The sequence below is a fragment of the Lynx canadensis genome, chromosome A1 (genome assembly GCF_007474595.2).
Source record: "Lynx canadensis isolate LIC74 chromosome A1, mLynCan4.pri.v2, whole genome shotgun sequence".
In the NCBI taxonomy this organism is placed as follows: domain Eukaryota; kingdom Metazoa; phylum Chordata; class Mammalia; order Carnivora; family Felidae; genus Lynx; species Lynx canadensis.
Window position 1 is genome coordinate 210,101,533 of NC_044303.2, and position 12,104 is coordinate 210,113,636.

Genomic DNA, 12,104 nt, shown 5'->3' on the forward strand with positions numbered 1-12,104 from the left:
TTAAAAATTATTTAAGTAAACAGTTTTCTACAATAAAGTTGTAATTAGGTTTCCATTGAGGTTTTACCTTATGTACTAAATCCCAACAGTTATCTCATTTGATCTAGCTTTAATTAATGCAGCTAGCATAAAGACTGTGCAGATTCTCTTAAAATTATCAACACAGCTAAAGACATTCCTCAAAGGCGTAACAGGCTGCAGACTAGGGCCTTTGGGTGTATAGTCATTGCCACTCTGACTGTCCAGTGCCCTCTTTGTCTTGCGGCTTACCTTTAAAGCTTGTCAACCCCTCAGCTATACACACAAGTGACCTGTAAATTCCCTCTAATTCAGTCTTCCTAGAATACATCTGATAGTTTTATTGTTAGCCTGTGTATTTATTGATATTGGGAGAGGTGCCAAAGATGTGGAGATCCATTCTTATAGAAGTATGTACAGTATATAAGTGTATATACTTCTATATTCTCCTGTATTGCTGTTTTCTCTGCCTTTTTCATTTAGACTTTATTGGGCATATAATTTAACTACAGATTTAGTTGTAGTAAATTAATGTTTTCTAATTGGTGGGAATGGCGGAACACTTGTTGCTACCAAAATTATAAGGTCTTTATTCATGGAAACAAAAAAATCATGTTTCTCATGAAGTTCATACTAAAATGTGACCTGGAGCTGCAGGAATCTGAACAATTGATAGGGGCCAGACATCTGATTACAAGATGGCTCGTGCACATGGCTAAGAAGTTGGTGCTGGTTGTTGGCCAGAGGCGTCCCCCTGAGGAAGTGATCCAAAAGACAGCAAGATGGAAGCTACAATGTCATTATGATTTAATCCCAGAAATCCCATACAATCACTTCTGTATTCTGTTCATTAGAAACTAGCTGGTCTAGGGGCACCTGGGTGGCTCAGTTGGTTTAGCATCCGACTTTGGCTCAGGTCATGATCTCGCAGTTCGTGGGTTGGAGCCCTGCGTCAGGCTCTGTGCTGACAACTCAGAGCCTGGAGCCTACTTTGCATTCTGTGTCTCCCTCTCTCTTCCCCTCCCCCGCTCATTCTCGTGATCTCTCTCTCTCTCAAAAATAAATAAACAAAAAAACAATAAAAAAAAGAAACTAGTTGGTCTAGTAGGGTCTACCCTCAAGGTGAGGGAAGTTAGGCTATACCTTTGAAGGAATGAATTATTAAGAATTTGTGGACATATTTTAAAACCATCATACCATTATACCAAAGTGAACAATAACTCTTTATTAATTCCAATACCTGGTCCATAATAAAATTACTCTGATTATTTTGAAAATGTCTTTTTTATAGATTTTTGAAATCAAGGTCCAACTGAAGTTAACCCATGTTTGATTATGAGATAATAGGAAGGACTATATTTTCAAGTCTGACACATAAGAATCAAAAGACTTAACCCAGAATCAAACTTTATACCAATAATTTCAAGGATATAGGTAACTAAAAGACACAGGTGAAACCTGGACTTACATTGCTCCCAAGATTTTTCTTGCTGTGGAAGGATGTGACCTGCCCTCTGTTTAACATCATGACACAAAAGAGAACTATATCACTTATTGAACATGTCCTTTTTATATCTCTTTAATTATATAGCTTGTGTGACATTTTCCAATGAGCCATACTCCATAAATCCATGCATTATAGATTTATTTATAATAACCAACCTAGCTAGGCTCTGTACATCTAGTAAATACCATTGTTTGACAAGAAGTCTGTCATTAGAATGCTTACAAGGGGATTTGACAAGATCCTGTCTTTGTAGAAATGAATAGAAGAGGGAGAAAATAGATTACAAGCCTGCTGCTAATCCTTTCATTTTTGGGTGTATGTCCCTTAGATTCCTTTCCTTTTATTCTATAGCAGTTTCCTTTAATTTCTTTTTCTTTTCTTGGTTTGTAGAGAAACTTGGTCATTTGTTCTGTACCGTATTCTGCATTTGTTTGATAGTTTATTCATTTAGTGTCATTTGACTTGTTCCTCTTTCCTTTTATTTCCTGTGAACTGGTAATTAAACTGTATTCATTGAGATACAGAGGCTTGATCAGGTTCACATTTTCTTAGAAAAAGTTATGTAGGTAGGGGCAACTGGGTGGCTCAGTTGGTTGAGACTCCGATTCTTGATTTCAGCTCAGATCATGATCCCAGGGTTGTAGGATAGAGCCCCACGTTGGGCTGTATGCTGAGCGTGGAGCCTGATTAAGATTCTCTTTCTCAAATTAAAAGTAGAACTACCCTATGACCCAGCAATTGCACTACTAGGTTATTTATTCAAGGGATACAGGTATGCTGTTTTGAGGGCACACATGTACCCCAATGTTTATAGCAGCACTATCAACAATAGCCAAAGTATGGAAAGAGCGCAAATATCCATCAACAGATGAACAGATAAAGAAGATGTGGTATATATACACAATGGAGTATTACTTGGCAATCAAAAAGAACGAAATCTTGCCATTCACAACTACATGGATGGAACTAGAGGGTATTATGCTAAGCGAAATTAGAGAAAGACAAATATCATATAACTTCATCCATATGAGGACTTTAAGACAAAGAACAGATGAACATAATGGAAGGGAAGCAAAAATAATATAAAAACAGGGAGGGGGGCAAAACAGAAGAGACTCTTAAAGGTGAAGAACAAACAGAGGGTTACTGGAGGGGTTGTGGGGGGTTGGGCTAAATGGGTAAGGGGCATTAAGGATTCTACTCCTGAAATCATTGTTGCACTATATACTAACTAACTTGGATGTAAATAAATAAATAAAGTAAAAAAAAAAATTCTCTTTCTCCCTCTGCCCCTCTTCCCCCTCACACACACTCTCTCTCTCAAAAAAAAAAAAAAAGTTATGTAGGTAGATATACCTTTTGTCATATTTGTTTTTAGGTACTGCACATAGTTTTATTTTGAATGAGAGTTAGATGCTTAAATTTCTTTATTATGCCTTTGGGGAAAGGACAAATAGCATCAAGTTCTATATAGGCAAAACTGAGTGACAGAAAAAATTGCCTTTACAACCTTCTTTTCTCTTTTGTGTTCTAACTTAGTGAATTTCTTGAATTAAATTTCTCAGCGGGGCACCTGGGTGGCTTAGTCAGTTAAGTATTCGACTCTTGATTTTGGCTCACGTCATGATCTCAGGGTTTGTGAGACTGAACCCCGCCATGAGGCCATGAGCTGACAGTGCGGAACCTGCTTTGGATTCTCTCTCTCTCTCTCTCTCTCTTTCTGTGTCCTTCCCCGTGCACATTTTTTTCTCCCTCAAAATAAATAAACATTTAAATATATGAGCCAAGTTTCTGAAAGGATAGTTCATTTCAGAGATACTTTCTTACACAGTATAAGAACCATGCTGTATTTTTCATTCTCTATGGTTTATGTTACCTGTCTTGTTTGTTGCTTTATAGTTTCCTTAAAAATAGATTTAGATGACTGATAATTAACATATTCTATCATTCTTTCAGATTCGAATGAAAGGGTCCCTTCCTTCATTGAGTCCTTTCCCTGAGTCATTACTTAATTATTGTAAAGGAGGTGTAGCATTCTTTCGACCTGGAGCAACTGGAGACAGCAAGCTTGATGAAGTTTCCGTTAAAGCAATAGGTTTGTCCAAAATGAACTGCTTGCTTAGAAATTAGGCCTAAATATTGATAATGATGTAATTTGCAGTTGATTTGGTGAAGTTTCTATACAGTGGAATATTATGCTGGCAATGAAAAGATATGTGTGTGTAACCACCGTGGAAATGTATCCAGGATACATTAAGTGAAAAGAAGAGCTAGTTTCAAAACAGCGTGCAAAGTGTAATTATATATATATTTGTGTACTTGTATTGCTTTTAATAAAACATTGTTCAATAATGGAAAGTATGTTTCTAGTATTAAAAAATTTTAAACTTAAATGCCTATCATAAATGATTTTCCAAATAAATGAGCTGTACAGTATTAAGTAGAGCTATGTGTGTTGGCTTCGAACATTATCTACAATATACTATGAAGTTTAAAGCAAGTAAACTACTAATTTATTTACTCTAGTAAATAGAGTAAGTTATTTATTCTAAAACTGTTTTCAATATTTTCATGCAACTGACATGCGTGAAATGCTCTAGAATAATGTGTATAAAAATTATGAAAGGATTTCCATGACTTTTTTTTTTTTTTTAATTTTTTTTTTTCAACGTTTATTTATTTTTGGGACAGAGAGAGACAGAGCATGAACGGGGGAGGGGCAGAGAGAGAGGGAGACACAGAATCGGAAACAGGCTCCAGGCTCCGAGCCATCAGCCCAGAGCCTGACGCGGGGCTCGAACTCACGGACCGCGAGATCGTGACCTGGCTGAAGTCGGACGCTTAACCGACTGCGCCACCCAGGCGCCCCTCCATGACTTTTATTTAAGGTGTTGGCAATGAGCATATGTTTGTTTCATAATCAACAAAATAAAGACATTGGTTTTGGTAAAAAAAATACCCAGCAGAGGTGAAGTTGTTATAATAGTAATATACATACTAATCCAATCTTTTATATTTGTATCCCTGGTTTAGGTTGCTTCAGAGAACTTTGTGCTTTGTGTTGGATGCTACATGTTCGTGATAAGTTATCCTATAGTTGCAGGCAATACCAGAAAGCAAGAGAAAATGTGGAGGGGAAAAAGGTATTTACCTACACAAGAATAAGAAAAATGAACAAACATTACTTGGGAAATTACTGCTTGATAGAAGGTTTTATTGTTTTCTGACAAACTTTCTTGGGGCACCTGGGTGGCGCAGTCGGTTAAGCGTCTGACTTCAGCCAGGTCACGATCTCGCGGTCCGTGAGTTCGAGCCCCGCGTCGGGCTCTGGGCTGATGGCTCAGAGCCTGGAGCCTGTTTCCGATTCTGTGTTTCCCTCTCTCTCTGCCCCTCCCCTGTTCATGCTCTGTCTCTCTCTGTCTCAAAATAAATAAACGTTGAAAAAAAAAATTAAAAAAAAAAAATAAAAAAACTTTCTTTTGAACTCATCCTGATCTATCCATCTAAAGTGAAAAGGAAATGTATTTCTCAATACCCATTTAGGACGTCGAAGTGGAGTTTGATTCTTGTATGGTTGAGCACGGTCTCAGTGCAGTGGAGTGGGCACACAGAATGCTGCCCTTTTCTCGGTTTTCTAATATTGAAGAACTTATTCAGGATCTAATTTTGAGCCTTATTGGGGAACTGCCACCAATCAAAAAGGTAATGTGAATGTAGGTGAAAAAAACTAAATGAAAATCAGAGACATTAAAGGATTTTTACTTTATTTTAATTAAAAATGATGTTGCTCATGAAACTCTTTTTTTCATTTTTCTGAAGGTAGCAGAAATTTTTGTGAAAGCATTTCCCAATCCTGAGGACATAAGGGTTCCTTTAAGAGAAAAATATCACTGTCTTCAACAGAGACTCAGACACTGTGTTGTGAAAGGTAGTATTTGTCATTTCTTAGATATCTGGTAGATAAATTGCTGAAGATTCCTCGGAAAGCATGTAGTTTCTAGTGCGTATGTTTTTATGCAGTTCTCCTTTCCTTGAAGATAGTGTAAGAAGGCAGAAAGAAGCACTCCTCTATTACTGAAGCACCAGTTTTGCTTTGGAACCAGATAAAGATGACTTCATGTCATGGCTCTGTCAGTTAATGACTGTGTGACTATAGGCAAGTTGCCCAGTCTCTCTGAGCTCCATTTCTTTAATATGTAAAGCGGGTGTATTATTACCTACTTTATGGATGTGTATTAAAAGAGGGTTAAATAAGGTAAAATATATAAAATAAGCATACAGTGCTTTGCGTAAGGCAGATATTTTGTTGAAAACTAGTATTCTTCTTCCTTCTAATTTTACCCTATACATTCAACATGCCCTCGTGGAAAATTTTTTTTATTGTGGTTAAAACATACGTAATATAAAATTTAATATTTTAAGTGTACAATTCAGTGACATTAACTACATTCATAATGTGGAAATTTTTAAAGAATTCAAATTACCTTTTTTTTATAACTTAATCTAGTATTTAAGTCTAGTTATGTCCTATGATCATACATTATTGCATTAATATATTTGTGGTTTATATTTTTCTTAAGACTTTTTTGACACTCTCTAAAATGTATAGTGTATACAGTTTATATATATGTTAATGTATAATAATGTTTAAACTTTTTTCTGTAGGCAACCTTGAAAACCTTACATTCCTATTTCCCACTATTTGAAGTGAAAAAGGTGTCCTTGTTTCTTTGACTAAAATTGTACTCATTTTCTCTTATTCACCACTCTTGGGAATGAAAAAATAGTACTGATTCTTTTTTTTTTTAAAGTTTTTCAACGTTTTATTTTATTTTTGGGACAGAGAGAGACAGAGCATGAACGGGGGAGGGGCAGAGAGAGAGGGAGACACAGAATCGGAAACAGGCTCCAGGCTCTGAGCCATCAGCCCAGAGCCCGACGCGGGGCTCGAACTCCCGGACCGCGAGATCGTGACCTGGCTGAAGTCGGATGCTTAACCGACTGCGCCACCCAGGCGCCCCAGTACTGATTCTTTTTATAATTATCTGTCTGATTTTTTAAATAGTTAAGTTACTTCTTAATTTTTTGTTTTCCAGAGCACATGTTTTTATGGAGTCTGGGCTCTGTCCCTTTTATTGTTCTTTAATGGACCTTCTCTAACTTCTGATATTCTACCTTAAAATATGCACCATAGCTTTCTGACAAATACAAAGCATGCTCTGTAAGAATATGGAAATGAGTCTTAGTCATTAGTTGGATTCCATGTTCCCAGGAGGGACTGGAATTGGGTCCCCTTCTGTCTTTTTAAAAATTTTTAAAAATGTTTTTAAATTTATTTTGAGAGAGAGACAGAGAGAGTGAGTGGGGGAGGAGCAGAAAGAGAGAAGGGGAGGGGAATCTCAAGCAGGTTCCATGCCATCAGCACAGAGCTGGATGAGAGGCTCGAACTCATGGAACTCATGAACGGTGAGATCATGACCTGAGCCAAAACTAAGAGACACTTAACCGACTCAGCCACCCAGGTGCCCCGGATCCCTTTGTGTCTTGAGTTGAAACATTTTAATGTGTTGTAATAAGGCTTTTTGTTTTTTCCTTTATAGGTCCCCAAACTGAGGAAATGATGTCTGTTATTATGCATTCTATTCATAAAGTGAGAGTGAAAGCCCTAAAACGTGTGCAAAGAAATATAGGTTCTTTTGAAATGAATATCTGGGAACCAATTGAAGAAGAAAAACCAGCTGAGGTTCTGGGTTTTGATAGGTTTTCCCTAGGAACTAGTTTGAGCAGGAGCACACTCACAGAACTGGGGAATTCTCTAGTCCACAGTGATGCAGATACAGCAGATACCTTCTCTGAAGCATTGTCAGTTGAAGAAAAAAGTAGGATACATTTCTCTGAAAGGTACAGTTGAGATCTCTTAATAGTAAGCATTCACTTCCTTTGGAAAAAAATATTTTCAGCATTTCACGCAACAGATGAGTTGATTTCTTGTCCCAGAAACCTCACTGATTGCAGTGTTAACAATATGAATGATAAGTGCTACCCTCCTTTACTCACAAGAATATTAGGAGTGTAAAATGAAACTATATATTTGAAAATTTATTTAAAATATTATTGAGATATGAAATAATTTTGCTACCTGATAGTGTAAGTAGATGAAATTGTAGAGTTCACTGGGAGGCTTTTACTGTTTTTAGTAATCTTCAGATTTAAATAGTTTAAGATTATTGGGTTAGCTATATTATTTTTAAGGGATTCCAGGGAAAGAAATTGCACGTTCATCTTTGAAACTTGTCTATAAATTGTTGAGACATTCTTATTATTCAAACCTCTATTAGTCTAGCTAGATTTTTTTCTTTATAATTCCATTATCTGCAATTAAGTTTATCCTTCCCATGACTGAAAGACTAAGTAATCAGCCATAATCTTGTTTAAATGAAATAACTTTATCGACTTCAAATATAAGCATCTGCTTAAACCATGCCTCATAGTATTAGAAATGGTGTGCTTGTTTCACCAGACGATTTCAGTGTTAGCACAGGAATACAATGGCGGCTGCTTGTTGTGCCTTCTTAATAAGAGACATAGACCTCCAGCCCAGGTGCCTAACACGAGCCCTTTCTTTCCCTTATTGGGGGAACTAGGAATCTGTTCTTCCCTAAGGACCATGGTTAAAGGAAACAGATTTAAAAGTAATTGTGACCCAATGCTAATATCATCTTCAATGGGGAAAAACTGAGAGTGTTCCCCTAAGGTCAGGAACAAGACAGGGATGTCCACTCTTCGCCACTGTTATTCAACATAGTATTGGAAGTCTTAGCCTCTGCAATCAGACAACACAAAGAAATAAAAGGCATCCAAATCGGCCAGGAGGAGGTCAAACTTTCACTCTTTGCAGATGACATGATACTCTATGTGGAAAACCCAAAAGATTCCACCAAAAAACTGCCAGAACTGATTCATGAATTCAGCAAAGTTGCAGGATACAAAATCAATGCACAGAAATCAGTTGCATTCCTATACACCAACAATGAAGCGACAGAGAAATCAAGGAATCAATCCCATTTACAGTTGCACAAAAAACCATAAAATACCTAGGAATAAATCTAACCAAAGAGGTGAAAAATCTATACACTGAAAACTATAGAAAGCTTATGAAAGAAAATTGAAGAAGACACAAAAAAATGGAGAAAGATTCCATGCTCCTGGATAGGAAGAACAAATATTGTTAAAATGTTGATACTACCCAAAGCAATCTACATATTCAATGCAATCCCTATCAAAGTAACACCAGTATTCTTCACAGAGCTAGAACAAATAATTCTAAAATTTGTATGGAACTAGAAGAGACCCCGAATAGCCAAAGCAATCTTGAAAAAGAAAACCGAAGCAGGAGGCATCACAATCCCAGACTTCAAGCTATACTACAAAGCTGTAATCATCAAGACAGTATGGTACTGGCACGAGAACAGACACTCAGATCAATGGAACAGAATAGAGAACCTAGAAATGGACCCACAAATGTATAGCCAACTAATCTTTGTCAAAGCAGGGAAGAATATCCAGTGGACTGAAGACAGTCTCTTCGGCAAGTGGTGCTGGGAAAACTGGACAGAGACATGCAGAAGAATGAACCTGGACCACTTTCTTACACCATACACAAAAACAAACTCAAAATGGATGAAAGACCTAAATGTAAGACAGGAAGCCATCAAAACCCTCGAGGAGAAAGCAGGCAAAAACCTCTTTGATCTTGGCCGCAGCAACTTCTTACTCAACACATCTCCAGAGGCAAGGGAAACAAAAACAAAAATGAACTGCTGGGACCTCATCAAAATAAAAAGCTTCTGCACAGCGAAGGAAACAATCAGCAAAACTAAAAGGCAACCGACAGAATGGGAGAAGATATTTGCAAATGACATATCAGATAAAGGCTTAGTATCCAAAATCTATAAAGAACTTACCAAACTCCACACCTAAAAAACAGATAATCCAGTGAAGAAATGGATGAAAGACATGAATAGACACTTCTCCAAGGAAGGCATCCAGATGGCCAACTGACACATGAAAAAATGCTCAATATCACTCATCATCAGGGAAATACAAATCAAAACCACCATGAGATATCACCTTACACCTGTCAGAATGGCTAACATTAACAACTCAGGCAACAACAGATGTTGGTAAGGATACGGAGAAAAAGGATCTCTTTTTGCGTTTGTTGGTGGCAATGCAAGCTGGTGCAGCCACTCTGGAAAACAGTATGGAGGTTCTTCAAAAAACTAAAAAGAGAACTACCCTATGACCCAGCATTTGCACTACTAGGCATTTATCCAAGGGATATAGGTGTGCTGTTTCAAAGGGACACATGCACCCCAATGTTTATAGCAGCACTGTCAACAATAGCCAAAGTATGGAAAGAGCCCAGATGTCCCTTGATGGATGAATGGATAAAGAAAATGTGGTGTGTGTGTGTATATATATATATATATATATGCAACTACGTGGATGGAACTAGAGAGTATTATGCTAAGTGAAATTAGTCAGAGAAAGACAAGTATCATATGACTTCACTCATATGAGGACTTTAAGAGACAAAACAGATGAACATAAAGGAAGGGAAATAAAAATATTATAAAAACAGGGAGGGGGACAAAACAGAAGAGATTCATCAGTATGGGGAACAAACTGAGGGTTGCTGGAGGGGTTGTGGGAGAGGGGATGGGCTAAATGGGTAAGGGGCATTAAGGAATCTACTCCTGAAATCATTATTTCACTATATGCCAACTAATTTGGATGTAAATTTAAAAAAATTAAAAATAAAATTAAAAAAATAATAAAAGTAATTATGATTGGCAGTTAAAATGTTCGCCTAGCAGGTTTAATAGCAGTAGAAAGTTTAGAAAAAATGCCCCACTCTTGTGTAGTAAAGAGTCTTGAAGGCATTCCTGCTTGTTGTACCTTGTACAGGGGGAGCTGAAAGGTGCAGATGCAAAAAACAAGAAACCATAAATTAGGATGTATGTTGGTGGCTTGTGATTTCTGTTGACTTTGGATTCCTAAATTCTCACTTGTTAGAGGACCTTTTTGTTTTTTTCAAAAATTCATGTTTTTAAAAGTGAAATTTCTGTGAACACATTTCAGTCTTTTTTAACTCAAATTTCCCCTTTTGATATTTTGTTTTATTTTTTCACTAAGAATGTTCAGCTCTAGTTAACACTTAGAGATCATTTAATCTAACCCCTCATTTGAAAGATACGTAATTGAGGCATTAAAAGTATATATATATAATTCAGTCACGGAGAGAATTTTCATTGTCAATTCTAACATCCGTTTTTGCTATTAAATAATCTTTAATTTTGTCTTTTTCAATTTTGTTTTGCTGTAGAAATGCCCCAAATCACATGGAATTAAAATTGATTAGTAAGCCCAAGGAAAAAAAGAAGATATGTAGTCAGAAAGAAAATCTTGAAAGAAAAGATCATGAAAAGCTATTACAAAATGCACTGCCTGTAATAGGTGTTTGGGAATTTGAACGTGATGATGATGAATATATTAAATTCCTTGATCTCTTCTTGAGTTATGTTCTTGAAAGAGACCTACTTGATTCTAAGGATCCTGGCATTCCATTTCTAACCAGTTTTTCTGGACATCTTAGAGAATATGAACTTAATTCTTTACTTTTTGATGTACATACAACATTAAAACGACGTCGAAGCAAAACCAAAAGCCAAAATGTGTTTAGAGCTGGCTCTTGTTTTGTTGTTGCTCCTGAGTTATATGAGTCTGAAAAGCCAGAAAACCAAGCACTTTCAGCTTCAGTACTGGATCAAGGAATCAGGTCATTTTTAGAGAACCCTTTGAATGAAGTCAATAAAATTGAAGGGACAAGTGGATTGTTTGGTTTAAAACAAAAGTCAGTTTACAGAACACGAGATGACAGTTCAGGGAAACCTTTAGTCCAGAGATTGTCAAACCATATGTTTTGGACTCCCAAGACCGACAAAACTAGAAGATGTATTTTCAAAGCAGTTCAATGCAGTGATATTAACCCTCAAGAAGATCTTCCTTTAGCACTAAATAACACATTTGGCAGTATAAGAAGGCTGCTGGAATGGATGATAAGGTGGTCTGACAGAAGACTGCTCTGTGATCCTAGTCTCACTGAGTTATCCTGTGAGTATAGTCCCGTCATTCGTGTAAAGACCTCTACAGCTGCCATTCTTACATCATTGTGGCTTTTGGAACAACCCTATTTTGCTACATATAAGGGAAAAAATGCCATTTTTAAGGTAAGTCCTTGAATTCTTTATTGCATACAAATGAGAATTCTCATTGTAGATTGAAACTATTTTTATATTTCTCCATCTATTAAAGAATCATCAAGCAACAAGTTAATGACAATGTTAATTATATAATCTGCATCATCAGATTTTTTTTCTTCAAGTGATTCTTTTAATTCTTAAAAATAATTAGGGTAAATGTGTTTTCAAAGAGGCTTTGAGATTTTGAGGTTTTATAAAAAAAAGGAGGAAAAAGGAGATAATTTTAAGTGATACTACAGGTGGTATAACATTTA

The 12,104-nt window shown here is 36.6% G+C and overlaps 1 protein-coding gene across 5 annotated transcripts in view; it reads left to right on the plus strand.

Annotated features, from left to right (window-relative positions):
• The window catches only part of CPLANE1 (ciliogenesis and planar polarity effector 1), a 140,761-nt gene that overhangs the window by 46,387 nt on the left and 82,270 nt on the right, over nt 1-12,104 (plus strand). For all 5 annotated transcript variants that reach the window (XM_030331050.1, XM_030331058.1, XM_030331076.1 and 2 more), the window contains exons 21-26: nt 3,482-3,620; nt 4,559-4,668; nt 5,069-5,227; nt 5,345-5,453; nt 7,126-7,426; nt 10,914-11,817. In XM_030331050.1, the coding sequence (XP_030186910.1) occupies nt 3,482-3,620; nt 4,559-4,668; nt 5,069-5,227; nt 5,345-5,453; nt 7,126-7,426; nt 10,914-11,817 (1,722 nt within the window). The remainder of the gene's footprint in view (nt 1-3,481; nt 3,621-4,558; nt 4,669-5,068; nt 5,228-5,344; nt 5,454-7,125; nt 7,427-10,913; nt 11,818-12,104) is intronic.